The sequence below is a fragment of the Rhinolophus hipposideros genome, assembly GCF_964194185.1.
Source record: "Rhinolophus hipposideros genome assembly, chromosome: 12".
Taxonomy (NCBI): domain Eukaryota; kingdom Metazoa; phylum Chordata; class Mammalia; order Chiroptera; family Rhinolophidae; genus Rhinolophus; species Rhinolophus hipposideros.
The window spans coordinates 51,134,802-51,151,093 of NC_138058.1; the positions used below are offsets into that span (position 1 = coordinate 51,134,802).

Sequence of the window (16,292 nt, forward strand, 5' to 3'; positions counted from 1 at the left end):
TCCTCTCTTCCTTTATTAGCTCAGAAGCTCTTGTTAATGTTTTTCCAGAGTGCCCAGTATTTTCCCCATCATAGCACTCTGTCATTCGTCTTCAGTTTTCCATGCTAAGCTCTAACTGCAGGGACTGGTTTGGCTTGCTCACTATTATATTTTCATTGCTAATAAATAATGGATAGTTAATTAAATATTTGTCAAATTAATTCTTATTGGGACTTGACTACTTCCCCTATAGGTCTGCCTTTTTGAAGTTTTTTTCCTTCACTCAACTACTATTAATATTCAAATACTTTCTAAAAGTATACAAAAAACCACCTAATTATCTCAATAAAATTTGTCAGTTTTCTCAGAAAGCTTGTGAATTTTGTTTTTATAAGTCATGTCTCAATTTATGTTTTATGATTTCATTTTTATGTTTTCAACCAGTGGCTAATTTAATAAAGATACTGTTTTATTTAAATTACAGTTAAGGAAGATTTATATTATTTATACTGTAAATTTGTACTATTTCATGTAATCTATAGAACCTTGGTAATGATCACGTGCTCACTTGTCTAGGGGGTTTAGGCTGGTTAAGTAAAAGCAGATCAAATTCTGTTAATATCATTAGTATCACTTACTGGTTGAAATTTTGTGTATTATAAGAGATTATCTTCATACATGAAGTCACTTAACTCAAAAAATAACTTTTGGTGGGAAAAGGAACTGGTTATGAAATTTACTTCCTGACTTAAAAAGTAATATGAGTAATTAGAGTCTACAGGCAAGCTCTAAATCAATCTCATTTTTGTTAAGAATTTCACCGTCTTCACCCATACCTTTTAGTTGTGCTGCTACCATAAAAGAATAGTTAATTTATTTGCATGTCATTGTCTTACTTGTGCTCAGCCGTTAACGGAATATTGAGTTATGACATAGCAAAGAGTCAGGAGCAGTTGGTTTAATTAGTTAGTTTCTGGAATAATTGGATAATATTCCATACATTTGTTAAGAGACTAGTAAATTAAATTTACTCTTGGCTATATTTTCTACATTGTAATCTGGTCTAGTAGCTCATCAAGCAGTCTCCAAGTAACCATTCCAAAGTAAAACATGATCCCAATCCTTGCTGTGTTCTCACATTTTGTGATGATCTCTTTATATGTATACAATATTTACAATAAAGATAAATCTTTATTTTTATGTCCCAAAACTTAGACAGTTATGATGTATATTTATTGTACATTTTGTCATCTTTATGCATTGCAGTTTAGCTGTTTGAATGGAGTAGGTTTTATTTGGTGAATCTTTTCTAATTAGGTATTTTGAAGTCATTTCAATTCTTTGGATAGTATATTGAAAAGGTCACTGAACTGAGAGTCAGGAATCCTGGGGTTTGGTCCTGTCTGCCTGTACCATCAAATAAATGGCAGTTCCTTAATTTTATTTACTCTCATGTTGGAGAAAGTTAATTTCTAGAAATAAAAACATGAACTCAAGTTTTTATTTTTAAACAAAGGGAGATTATTATATGTTTGTGAATTAGTTGAAATCTTATAAAATGCATCAGGTACAACACTTTATTTTTTATATATAAACCAACCTTGAGTTTTATTCCTCTCCTGAATACTATTATGAATATTGTTTTCCAGTTCAGAGATCCTCAAATTTAATCCAATTTAGTTCCTGGGGTTTCCATTGGACAGGCAATGTGCCATATTTACTACTGCCCCTCCTAGTTATTTCTAAAAACCAGAAAAAGAAGTAATCACTTGTAAAGGTGGCTGCTTTCTTTTGAAAATGCAAATTTTATATTCTCTGTAGAACATATGAGTTTTCATTGTTCTTTAAAATATGATTATCTAAATAAATTTAAATATAATTTCATATACAACAATATAATCTTAGAACTTGATATTTTTAACTATTTAAATGAACTTCATTTGTAAAATTAAATTGTTGTTATTAATCAATGAATGTTATTAAATAGGCACCCATGAAAAGCAGGGTATTGAATATCACTTTGGTAACAAGAGGATGTTGTTGCTTTGTGGAGTCTCATTTACATACTAATTGCCACTGCTTTGTTTCTGTAGCAACAATAAACTACCCCTTTGATGGTAGTCAGCCTGAATTATTTTGTACCAATACCCATACTAATATATCAAAACCAAATCAGCTATATTGAGTAAAAGAAGGAAAGAATGCTTAAAAGAAAAGCCATTTATTGCATTGAAATTTATTTTATTAATAGATGCTTGACTAATGCTATGAAGGTAAAAATTACATTTAAAAGTTATTTCATTTAAATTATATTACATACAAAGTTTTATGGGATTTGAAATAGATTTTGGGTTTGTGGTTTTAAAGTATATTAACATCATTTTTGAGACACTTGTATATTCTGTATGTGAAATGCTATAGTTTAAATGATAGATAAATGACTCAGAAACTTGAACCGTTTTTGGAATAGAAAAATAAAATGCATGTCTAAATGGATTTGTTACTTTCATAATTCGTTTTATGTGTGTTAGAACTGTCTTTTGTATGACTTTTAGGTATGTTTGCCTGAATTAATAATGTAAATATATCAAATGATAGAATGCGAAAGACTCAGTAATATTCTGCTACCTATTGGTGTCAACTCTGTAAGACTAAACAATTGCCATGTATCATATTGACTTGAATATTGAGTGATTAAATTCTGAAACAACTTGATGAAATAGTTTACTCTTTAGCGGTACTTTCATTATTACACCATGTAGAATCTTGCCCTTTCTTATTGAATATTGTTTTCAGTGTTAGATTGCTGCCTTTGAAGCCTAAACTTGATAAGGTTTATGGTAACATGTTGTCTCCAAAAATTTCTGCCAAATGAGAGGAAAATAATTTAGAAGGATAGAGATGAGAGGAACTTTGAGAGATTACTTAGAGCCAGCTTTCAGCCTACCAGTAATATCTGTTAAGTAAAAATCTAGTATCTTTCTTTAGGAACACTTGGCCATTGACTTGCTTTAATTTAGCTGGCCATAGTAAAGAACAATGCTCTGAGTAAAAGGTATTTGAGTATTTTTTAACCTTATGTTGAAAATTATTATGAATAGATTTTTGTTTGGGGCATTGAATAGAAATAGGTTTACTTTTCACAAGTCATGAGTATACGTGTGTATGCATAATTGATCTTTATCAGTTGAAGCAGAAAGGAATTTGTTGTTGATCTTTAAGGAATACCTCTCAAGAACATAAAACCCTTAAAATACTAATGACTAATGAAGCTCATTGAAAAGTAAGGCTTTATAAATAACATCAAATATTTTATGGTTTTATTTCTCAAGTCTTTTCCTTTATGGTAGAGTTAAGTGTTCTTAAATGTTGCATGAAAGCGCCATTGACTAAATGTTATTCCTTAACTTTTCCTTTTTGGCTGCCAGAAACAGGTTTAGCAGTTTAATAAATTATTGTCACTCATACCTCAGTTAATTGCGTGCTTGAATTACAGCCACCTTGTTGTATTGATAATTAGTAGTTATTGATGATGACAATAATCCTTGTTAAGTACAGACTTTCTGTCTGGCATTTGTAGTATGTTTGCCCCTAAGAAAATTTGCTTGAGTTTCACTAATACGTATATTCCTAGTTTTAGTCAAAATCTTAACATGAATACTGACAAAGTTCTTCATGATACTGTTAATTCTCTAGTAGGATTACAAAGAAAACAACGTACACTTATATGTTACCATTTACAAAGTGCTTTGATTTTTAGTAACAGCTCCAAAAAGCAGGCAAGGCAGGTTTTTTAATAAAACTCATTTGACAGATGGGAAAAATGAGGCTCAGAAGTAAAATAATTTGTCCCAGGGTCACACAGAGGGAAAATCAAAATTTGATCCTAGTTTTTGTGTCTTCAAGTTCCTCTCCACCATATTTCATCCTTCTCTGTATTTTTATCTTCCTTATTATCCCATTGACCTAAGACCAACTGCACACTTCAAAAAAATCTCATCTCTGTGCCTACTGTTGTACTAAGTCCTATGCAGTTAAAAAGATAATTTATGTCCCTCATTATTTTCAGTCATATGCAATGTGAGAAACTGCACATTACTGCCTGTCACAAGGGTGTGACATCTTTTAACACTGCTTCTACTTTTTTTTTGAATGTGGAAAACTTGGTTGCATGTTGATATGGATAGTAATACATAAAGAAGAAAAAGATTCTTAATATATTTTATGACACATTTAAAAATTTTGTCGTGGTAGAAAGAGTTGAATCAGTTTTAGCTTTATCCTTAAATAAAATAGGCTTATTATATTTTGTCCAAACTGTTCTATTGGTTCAGATTTGTCATTTTTACTTTATAGCAGTTAGAAGAAAAGAGTGAAGATCAAGAAGACAAGGAATGTTTGAAACAAGCAATAACAGCTTTGCTTAATGTTCAGAGTGGTATGGAAAAAATATGTTCTAAAAGTCTTGCAAAACGAAGACTGAGGTAAATATTTTGGCCTTTTTATAATCTTCTTTTTCACCTTGAATATTATGGTATAAATTCAGGGATCTCAGTTCCCTCCCATGTAAACAATGAAGAAAATAGTTTTAGTGACAAGCTTGGTCTCTCAGAGGAAGTGACATCAAAGCCAAGAGAATTTGTTATTGTTTGAAAACCTTTCATATTGTGCATTTTCCTTGCATACTCCCAGACAAGACCTCCTGAGAATCAACTGGTAAGCTAAAGGAGAGGTAGAGTAAAGTGTGTTGGGTAGATTTATATCAACATCATTGTTGTGTCAAAGTAAAATTACTAGTGCCCTTTATTTTAGGGATTATACAACTTGAGGTATTAATTCAGATGATAATGCTTCCAGTTTCCTAATTATAATATGTGCATGTTTTTACGCTTTGGGTCTTGTCCTCTTAAGCATTTCTAAATAATTTTTTAAAACCTCTTAAATTACTTTTTTTCACTATATTGGGCTACCTTTTAATATTTGTCATTCTAAGTATGTAGTAGCCAAGGTAGAAATAAACATTCTGTGGCTGAATTTATAGGGTAGAATTTTATCCTTGTTCTTTTTTAGAGTGAAAAAAAAATTCTCTACTGTGTTGTTTCAGTTTCCAAAATTGTGCACTTTTGTAACACTAATATATTTGGAGAATTAGTGAAAACCTCTCAATGTAACTTTTTAAAATACACTTTTACACTGTCCTTTATTATCGTGAATTCTAGGTTTTCTGTCACCTGTGTACTAATAATGTTTTTTCCTTTATCCCAGTGAATCTGCATGTCGGTTTTATAGTCAGCAAATGAAGGGGAAACAACTAGCAATCAAGAAAATGAATGAGATTCAGAAGAATATTGATGGTTGGGAGGGAAAAGACATTGGACAGTGTTGCAATGAGTTTATAATGGAAGGAACTCTTACACGTGTAGGAGCCAAACATGAGAGACACATATTTCTCTTTGATGGCTTAATGATTTGCTGTAAATCAAATCATGGGCAACCAAGACTTCCTGGTGCTAGCAATGCAGAATATCGTCTTAAAGAAAAATTTTTTATGAGAAAGGTACAAATTAATGACAAAGATGACACCAGTGAATACAAGCATGCTTTTGAAATAATTTTAAAAGATGAAAATAGTGTTATATTTTCTGCCAAGTCAGCTGAAGAGAAAAACAATTGGATGGCAGCACTGATATCTTTACAGTACCGGAGTACACTAGAAAGGATGCTTGATGTGACCATGCTACAGGAAGAGAAGGAGGAGCAGATGAGGCTCCCCAGTGCTGACGTTTATAGGTTTGCAGAGCCTGACTCTGAAGAGAATATAATATTTGAAGAAAACATGCAGCCCAAGGCTGGAATTCCAATTATCAAAGCGGGAACTGTTATTAAACTTATAGAGAGGCTCACGTACCATATGTATGCAGGTAAGAATTACGAAGTTGCCTATCACTTTTATTTTCCTGCTTCAAGCCAATTTTCTTTGCTGCCCTGGTCATTGTAACCTAAAATAGAAAGCAAACTAGCAACAAAAGACCTCTTTATTATCAGAGTTCATATTTCTTTGACAAAAATACTGCCACTTTATACTTCTTTGAAATTTTATACTTTTTCCTATCACATTTACATACACTATTTTTAATTTTACAACCAGAGTTGTAAATGAGAAAATAAAGTTACTTGGCTAAATTTACCCAGTTAGAAAGTAGCAGAAACAAAACTAAAAGTAGTGATAAATCATTATCATTAGGATCTAAAAACCTTTTCCCTCCTTTACCTCTTTTTTTCTTTCTATTACTGAGATTAAGATCAGTAAAAATTTTAACATACATCCATCAACAAAACTGTGCTGGTAGTACATACTATATGCACAGCATTGCTTTTTCTTAATTTTCATTCCTAAAACTTATTAAATTTAGCAATCCTGGAAGTCATTTAAGTTTTCTGTATTTTTTGCTTTTTACAACTTGAGGTTATTTAAGAAAACAGTTTCACCTTAGCAAGGCACTTTTTAGAGACAAACATGTCCAAAGCACGTAGGAAGATTGCTATCTGCTGAATCAGATGTAGTGTTTGAGAGGTAAGGAACACATACAACGATTCATTTTTAAAGTAATTTAATTGCTCCTAATAAAGTAACAAATGATAATCTAATGTTCTTCAACCTTCAACTGCTCTACATAATAGGAAATTTGATAATTGTAAAATATTATAGAGTGTGGTATAGTAAAAAGAGCGTTGAATTTGGATTTAGACCCTCACTCTATCATAGTTGCTTAAGGTCTGAGAACCTTAGTTTTTCACCTCAAAAATCAACATCACAACAGCTACCTTAGAATATTGTTGGGAAGAATAAATTAAATACTGTATGTGAAAGCTCTTTGTAAATATAAAGGCAAACTTATTTTTAGAGAATGTTTTTATTAAAAACATGTATAATCAAATGTAATTCTTATAAATGCTATTCATAAATAGTTAAATGTGAAAGTTAAATTCCATCTCCATATGTTTAAATATAGTCATATCTCTAGGAGATGTATATTTCTGGGAAAATACTCCTTAAATTTTTAAAGTCCTATACATAGGTTCTTACTTCTCTCTGAAAACTATTCTGGTACCACTTAAATTAAACTTTTACAGATATCCATTATTTCACTGTCATAAAGATGAATAGCATTCAGTAATGTTAATCTGTTCGATTTATGGAATATTCAGTCAGAACTACTTATATGGCATGGAATCAATCAGGGTCACCTTGCAGAAAAGTAAAATCAAGTTTGAGTATTTTTATTAGTCATATCAAAGCACTTTATAAATATAATGTGTTTCATTATGTCCACATTTTTCGGGGACAAATAAGCCAGTGTTTTTATTGGCCTCTGATTGGTAGTTCTTTTGATTGCCTTTTCTATAGTAAAATAATGGTGTTTTCCATATGCTAATTTTAAGAGCAGTTTGGGTTTTCTGAGCACATACCATTTGGTAGTAGCAGGCAGTAGCTGAAATATGAATATAGTGAAAAAAGACAAGTCTGGGATTCTAATTTTACCATTGATTTTTCACCTGGAAACTTCTGTAATCAGGGTGTTCTTTTTACTGGCCCAAAAACAAAAAAACAAATCAAGGCACAGGAAATTTAGATAAGCTATCTAGGACTTTACATGAAAAAGAAATAGATTATTCTGTCATTTTTTTTACATATGAAACTGTTTTTGAGAAGTATGACTTTCGTTAATATGACCTATCTATTTAGTTGCTCTTCATCAACTTCTGCATACTCTTTAAGATCTAGAATGCAACTACAAAATGTTTTATTAAATTACCCAAAATTGGTGGTTGCGAAATACTTATTTCTTGGCTACTTTTAAGAAAATTTTAAAATTATTATTATTTTGTGTGTGGCATAGATTTCTTTATCAGGAAGTTTTAAGGTTCTGAAAGTTCAAATTGCTCTTCCTGCCACATCGTTCTGATTTTTGTCTTAGAAGATTCACAGAATTTTTTAGCATAAACTTCTAAACTGTCCATCATTTATTTTAAATACCTTTGTTTTGAGTTCTGTTTAAAGTAAAATTAATCCATACATTTAATAATAAAACTCCTAAGGGAGAAGTTGTACTATTTTTTTCCTGTAGAGAAATAAAAGTGGCAAGTGCTGAAGAAGACTTACTAGTGTTACTACCACAAGTCAGTGGTTTTTGAGTTGGAAATCACTTGCAGATTCCAAAGTTTGTAATATAATTGTTTCTGTAAAACTCGATTATTAATCATAAAAATTTTTTTTAAACTGCTTGCTGTATTTCACAAAATTTATGATTATTAGTAAGCAGCTGTAGAACTACAATTAAATATTTCTTTTTGGGGGAACTGTGCCTTTTATTTATATTTTGAATGAAGACCCTTCGAAACAAACAAAACTTGAACAATCATAGCTGGTAGTTTTTCTATAAACTTGGCAGTCTTCTCTGCTTAATGTATACAATGCTAGCCAAGTGGATACAGTACTTTTGCAATGGCGTTTTAGTAGTTATTTTTGGTAGTTGCTCTCATTTATATTGATTTTTAGCTTTTAAATAGAATAATATTTTAAATAGTCGTATTTCTAGTTAATGTGAAACACTTAAATATCTAGATTTATAGAACTTGGCAAAGTTAAGTATATCAAATTTAAATTGACAAGATTGTTTTACTTTTTTTAAAAGTTGTTTTTTTTTAAATTTCTTTCATTAATTTCTTGAGGAATAAAATGTCAGTGTTGGTTTTAAAAGTATTGTGGCTAAGTTTTTTTGACATTTTTCTTCTTTTGAAGCTTAACTGAATATTTTAACTTACGTCATAAATATATTACTGGTGTAACTAGAATCCACAAGCAACTTACATGAGTTGTGGTTTTTACACACAAGTTAATATTAATTATTAGTTTGTTTGGGCTCTTCTGTAAGGTCTATCACTGAACTTATTACTGGCAATATAGAATGTTTTTAATAGACCATCTGTAAACTTGTAAAACATGAAAGCAGTTATTTTTTTAAGGTCTCTTCCAGTTCAGATGGGCTCTGAATCCACACTACAGTGATAATAGATCGAGTTCCCATTTGTTTAAGAATTATTGGTCTGGTTTTTTTTGTTTGTTTGTTTGCTTAGTTAGTAGGTATTTTTATTGGTGAACATACGTGCAAGTTGTGGCTTGCATTGAAGAAAAGCTAAAATTTAACTTGCACATTTTTATTATATTGTATAGGATTATAATAAAAGATATTGGCTATAATACAATGAGAAACTTTAATAACTAATAAACACTACTTACAGACATTTTTTTCAGATTATAGGTTGGCCAGACATTGTCATAAAAAAACAGAAGAAAAGCTAGTTTAACTTAATTCAGTCTTCACTGTGGCCCCAGCCAACGTGACCCCTCAAGTGTTTTAACAATAATTTATAAAATAAAGCTATAGATCTCTAGTGCTAGATGAGGTGACCAGTCCCTCACTTTATAGACAAAAACCCAAGGCCCCTGAAGGTTATGTGATTTGCCAGAAAGCATATCATCAGGTAAATGCAGAATGAGAACTAGAAATTAGGTATCTTGACTCTTAATAGAATACGCTTTCCACCATGTTACCCTGACTCATACACGGTGAATTTTTTTCATTGGAATATAATTTTTGTTATGTTTGTTGAATAATAAAAATAAAGATAATTGGTTTGGTTATTCAAACCTGGTTGGTTTGAATTGTCAGTACTATAGATGGCTTGTTCATTTCTGGGCAAGCACAGGTCTACTATGAAGATATAGTCAGAGTGATTTTCTTCTTGAAATAGGTGATAAGTTCTAACTATAGATAACTGCCATTTTAATGCATAGATTTTAGTATATAGTTAGGTATACTGGTCATGATAATTTTAGTTTGTAACAAAACTCATTCATTTGTCTATCAGTGTTGTTTGCTCTATAAAGGAAAGCTTTCTGGGAGAAAAAATTAAATTTAGGTGAAGTAGAAAATGCTTAACTTGCTTAAAAGATTGTGACAGGGTCATATGTGGAATATAATTTATAGCTTATCTCTCAGATCCAGTGTTTCTGGACATACAGTAATTCACTAACTATATCAGAACTTGGGAATTCATCCCAAATGCTAGGGGGAATATTATCTAGTTAGAAAGATCTTTCTGAATCTGGCAAGGATATGAGGAAATTTTCCTTACCTATAGTAAGAAAGCACAAAGCACTATGCATAAAGAAGAGGAGATGAGTGGGAATTTTTCTTCAGTTACAGGTATAGGAAATAAAATACAAATTCATATTGAGGCTTAAAACAACATGGGTAAAGAAAATGTTTGATGTTCTATTTTAGAGAAATGAGGTAACCTTGAAGTATAGGGATAATAATTCAGAAGTGACATTATATGGAAATAAAAGCTTTTCATACTGAAGTGTGGGGAAAAGGTGTTTCCCAAGCATGGTGAACCTCTCTTTTATGGAAAATGGTATTGAAAAAACTTAAGTCAGTTGATTATTTTTCTTTAAAGTATTTACTGCTATTTTATGCCCTCATATAGAAAATCCTCAAAAACTTGCATCAGATTTCTTTTGACTTTGTGTCCAACATAAGCTCAGTTTGGGTGTTTTAACTTTTAAAAAATCTTTTGAATAGCTTTTGATCTATAGGGCAGTGCTGTTCTATTTTTAAACTGTGATTTTTTTTTAAGTGTTTGTGCGTCAGCATAGCGTGTTTCCTTTTTTAAGGAATTCAAGAGTGATTGTTTATAAATCCTTGTTGAGGAGCTTATTGTTTCTTGTAGCTTTTCAAATGGCTGTATTAAAGGGAGAATTATCACATGAACAGTGAACAGACATCCTGATTAACTGTTTCACTGTGGTCATTGGGGGAGGGGTGTTCTTTACATAAATAACTCTGTAATAAATATTTCATAAATGTCATTGACCCTGTCAAATAAAATGTCAAGTGTAGATCAAAATAAGCACTTAAGAAAAAAGGATTGAATTTATCACCTCAGATCTAGAATGCTATATTCTGAACATTAATGTAAGTATACTCTGAGTTCCTCAGATTTAGAATTGTACAATAAAATATTATCAAAGAATAGTTTTAGAGTGAAGAAGACAGACAGCTAGAAGACTAGCAGATAATAGTAAGTACAGCTCATGTTTGAAACCAGCTGGGCCTAGAGCAGGGACCTGATGGGAGAGCTGGTATGTAGCTCTACCAGGGGGGCCTGATATGTAGAGAGGGGCTGTATAGAGAAGGATGATGAGAAGCTAGTGTGCATGGTCGAAATCTTAGTACAGGAATTTGAGAATCATATAGAAGAGAAAACCCACAGGTAAAGTTTTTGTCATTGCTTATATTAAAATTCATTAGGGGTTAGTTTGAGAAAAGTTTGTGGAATTACATCCACAAGCAAGTGATAAACAGAAAGAGAAGGAGACTATCGAACTAGTTGATTTTCATTTTCTCGCCAAATATATTTGTGCTTGTATTTTAAAACCAACCATCCTGGCTTTTGTATTTTTATGCATTTGCCTTTCATTTGTCTCTGAAACATCATTTTATAATGTAGGTGAATAACTGCTACTCCCCAACCAACAGAGGCAATATAAAATTTAGCTTTCATCATTGCTTGATAAATGTAAGTAGGTACTTGTTTTCTTACAAAATTATATAACCTGTCCTTATTAGTGATATTTTTAAAATATCAAATTATCTTAGTCCTTTATATCATTGGTTAGATAAAGGTCTCCAGTGGTTAGTGTGACATCATGTATGTTACAATCACTGAATAGGGAAATCAATAGAAATAAAAATGTCTTCTGGAATATGTACCCTATTGTGTAAAATTTCAAATACAGATGTTATGTCCTCTCTTAATATAAGTTTTTCATTCATTAGCAATTTCCCACTGCATTAGAATAAAAATAGAGTCTAAATTAATTCAAGCCTGGGAATATATGAAGAGCCTCTAAGATATTTTTTGAAAGTACTTAAACTTTTGCCAAATTTTCTTGGTTTATTTTTAGCTTCTGCTGGCTTTTTTTTTTTTTTTTTCCTTTTTGGCAAGACCACTCTTATTTGTAACACAGCTAAAAACAACTTAAACTTGAGTCATTTTAGAACTTAGTACAACTGATGATTGTGGGAGTGTTTATTTCACCGGCAGCTTCAGAAACTCCTCTTCTGAATACAGTGTACAGGAAGGTACAGATGCTACTTCCTAAAATCTGGAAGAAGGCTTAACAAGAATTACAGAATCACAATTAGACTACTAAGTTTTCAATGACTTTCTAGTGCCTTTAGTCAAGATTAGCAGTTTATAGCTACATTCTGAATTAATCATTTGTGTAAATTTCTATAGTGATTATATAATTCATGGATTCATTCTTTATATTTAGATCTCACAGCTGTGGAAACCTTCAGGAATTCTTTAATTCAGGAGGTTATGTGATATGCACCAAATCAGGAATCACACCATCTAGATATGGTTCCATCTCTGTCACTCAACTGTGTGACCCTAGATAAGTCTTAGTTACTTTGCTCATATGTGGAAAAGGAAAACTATCACCCATTCACTTCACAGAAATCGTATGGAATAAATTATGAGAATGCTCTTTGAGAACCTTACATAACAGACGTCAGGAATTGATGTGATCCCCGTGTGACTGATGTCACACTGAGGCACACCATTACTTGCCCAGCATTGTCATCAGTTACTAAAGTACTGAAGTGGTCAGAAGCTCGGAGTTAAGATAAAAAGACCATTTTTAAGTTGTATGCCTTTAAGAATAGCCAGGTTTTCAAAAACATATTTTAATTCACTTAGAACTTACTTTTATTGTTTTTCAACTTAAAAGTACCTTTGATAAGCCACAACTTTTTAGCCTGACAAGTGTCATTTGAGAAGAAATGGATCTGGATATTGATTTTTAGACTGAAATAAACTTTCTTTTTAAAAAAGGACGGATCATCTTAAATTTGGAATAGAGCTCAGGGATATTTGGAGCACCTTGTACTAAATGTCTGGGCTCTCTCCTGCAGGGACAGCTCAGCATCTCTGCAGTGGCCACTGCTTTTGCTTCCTAAACATATGATGTTTTCAGTAACCTCACCTTACAAATAGATTTGCAGAACAGAAGAAGATTCTTGAAAGGGAGGATTGTGATGAAATCGATATAAATCTCTGTTTTAAAATCTTGTACAGCCTTCTGTTTTAAAATCTTTTCTTCTGGATGAGACATTAGTCTTTAACGTTTGAGGAACTCTGTAACTGAAGACAAACAATAAAATACCAACAGAGAGGCAATTACTAAAGGGTCGTACGTATTTAAATTACTTTATCAGTAACCCACTCTAGCCTCAAAAGGTAAAAAGCTAAAGGAGAAGACAGGCATTTAAAACCAACGTATTTTTGTTACTAAATTTTCCTTAAACTTCAAAAGGTATTACTATAGTCTTAAATTCAAGGGTGTGTGATATTTAAATCAATTCATTATTTTGATGACCACATATACCAATAGATTGGAAATTGATTTCTATTTTATAATAAATCCATGAATTTGCTTTTTGGGGGAAAAGTTAATATAATTATTTTAAGGCTAACTTTAGGTAAATAGAAATTTTCCAAACACATTAATTCTGATTCTTGCTAAATCCAATGCTAATAAAAGACACTGCACTTCTTATAAAGGATCCACAGTGTAGAGGCTAACAAAAATAAAGGTAGCTGCTACTCTCAATGAGTTTATCATTAAATTAGAGCTTACCAGTCCACAGTGTTGGAAAAGGATGCTCCCAGTAAAAAACTCAAGTTAATGAACTCTTCCCTCCTCCTTTTTAATGACTGTTACAACTAAATGTGGACCTTGATGAAATTTGAGTTATAGAAGTGATTTTTTTTTTTTCCATTGTGGGAAGTAGTTTCTCCCCCTCTTTATGCTGCAGATGACAGCCCAGGTCTCTTGTGCTGATGACAGCAGCCTTTCTCCACAACTTGGGAGAATACTGTCAGGGAGACTGGAGTCGGCCAGGCCTAGGGATGTGATCACACTCAGTTAACCACCTGTTTTACTTCATGGAGCTGTGAATGAAAAGTAGGTCCTCTCATGCAAGGGGTTGTAGACGTCTGCTTTTATGGTTGAATTCTCATTGTGACTACTTGGAATAAAAGGAATTAAAAGTTGTAAATAGAACCAAATCAGCTTATTTTTGCACACTTAATAGTTTTAATAACAGTTATTTGTAAGCAGCTTTTAACAGTTTTAATTAAGACCTCTAGCAAATAATTTAGAAACCATTTAATTTAATCTTCTACCACAGTGTAAGATCCAATTTCTAGTTGTATGCTCTGTTAACATGATTGAAAGAAATCTAGATAACCGATCCTAGGTAAACTAGTCTCGGTGTCAGGAAAAGCAATGGCGTATTGCTTTGGCCTTTCTCTTTACGAGAGAGAGAAACCCAGCTGGTGATGCTCTGAGATCTAGGTAGCAGGTGGGGCTTGCTTTCATGCCTTGTCTTTGCCCTTCCCGTTCTTCCCTTTGCATTCCTGTGGCTGATGATGAGTTAAGATCAGCTAGTGAGAGTTGTGCAGAGATCAAGAAAATAAGTTGATGTAAAATTTTAGTATCCATAGTTTTGCCACTAATTTAGGAAGCACTAAAGCTAGTTGTTCATTGCAAAGTCTGAAGCATTATATGTAGTCAAACATTTTGGGACTTTTAAAATTGACTGTTTAGTCTCTTCTGAAACTATAAACAATAGTGTTAACTATTCTGAATCAAAGACTTTAATAAGATATTTTTTCCTTTTTCTCCTTAGATCCCAATTTTGTTCGGACATTTCTTACAACATACAGATCCTTTTGTAAACCTCAAGAACTACTGAGTCTTATAATAGAAAGGTCTGTCAATTTAAAATGTTTAAATTATTTTTTTTTAAAGAGATTGAACTAAGATCTTTTATGTTTCTTGGAAAAACATTGGATGAGCTTTAAATTGCAGTTCATGAGCCATTTATAAGAAATAAAATCTTTCTTAGGTGACCATTTATTTTATAATTTGTTAGTTTTGATTATTTAAATACAAAAATAGCTATTCTTTTTAACATGGAAACTCAGTATGTGAAATTTCAAATTTATAAATGAATCAAAGAACTATACAAAATGTATAATTTAGACTTGGAGATTGAAATTTTGATGATTTAGATGTTCTAAACAGAATTTTTCAAATATACCACATGTTGAAAAAATGGAGCTAGTCAATGAACAAATAGTATAATATAAAAAAGTGTTTCATCTACCCAAAAAGCAGTCAACTTTTTAAGCATTACACTTAAAAAGTATTGTGTAGCTGACTTAAGAGTAGTTACACAAGCCAAAAATGAACACCAGTCCCATGACTTTATAATCACATTTATTTTTAGACTTTGCATGTATTATCTATCGTGTTTCTCATTAGTTTTACCTATTTTGGCAAGTTTTAATTTTTTTAAAAAAGTGAAATCATTAACCCTTATATTATAGAAGCCTTACTTGTTTTCACTGATGTGTATGCCCTTAGTAATTTTTTACAGTGCTCTCTTGATTGTGCTGACTAGTGAAAAGGTTTATAGTTTTCTATTTGTATGATTTGATATAACTAGTATTTTCATTAGTTTGTTCTGTTTTATGTTAGGTTTGAAATTCCAGAGCCTGAGCCAACAGAAGCAGATCGCATAGCTATAGAGAATGGAGATCAACCCTTGAGTGCTGAACTAAAAAGATTTAGAAAAGAATATATACAGCCTGTACAACTGCGGTAAGCATTAACTAAATAACTGAAGTGAGTAAGTCTTTATTGAACTTTTGTTTCAGAGTTGAAGTAAGTGAGGATCTTTCCCAAGCAAGGAGGAGAGGTAATAAGTAAAATGAGTGAAAAACAATCATTAGAAATTATTGTATAAGTCTTAATCAACATAGAATTTTGAAAATGGTAAGCCATTTATAAGATTTAATTTGGTGAGAGTTACTTTGTTTTCATTTATACCATTCATTGTGATAAACATTTATGTCTGAGTTCCCATGTAAGTCAATTATTGTTCTGTGTTAATGCCATAGAGTATTAAATGTATGTCGGCACTGGGTAGAGCACCACTTCTATGATTTTGAAAGAGATACAGCTCTTTTGCAGCGAATGGAGGAATTTATTGGAACAGTAAGAGGTATGTGTTTTTTTTAAGTGCCTAGTTTTATGTGTAATAAAGTACCTATGTGGTGACTTTCAATTGATGTTATTACTGCTCATTATTGTTAATAGGTGTTTATAA

General features: G+C 31.7%; 1 protein-coding gene across 3 annotated transcripts in view; it reads left to right on the forward strand.

Moving 5' to 3' along the window:
• Positions 1-16,292, forward strand: part of SOS1 (SOS Ras/Rac guanine nucleotide exchange factor 1) — a 121,893-nt gene that overhangs the window by 74,722 nt on the left and 30,879 nt on the right. For 2 of the 3 annotated variants that reach the window (XM_081068679.1, XM_081068681.1), the window contains exons 9-13: positions 4,336-4,463; positions 5,245-5,900; positions 14,808-14,889; positions 15,662-15,784; positions 16,084-16,187. In XM_081068679.1, coding sequence (XP_080924805.1) covers positions 4,336-4,463; positions 5,245-5,900; positions 14,808-14,889; positions 15,662-15,784; positions 16,084-16,187 — 1,093 coding nt within the window. The remainder of the gene's footprint in view (positions 1-4,335; positions 4,464-5,244; positions 5,901-14,807; positions 14,890-15,661; positions 15,785-16,083; positions 16,188-16,292) is intronic. The other variant, XM_081068680.1, reaches the window with a different exon arrangement.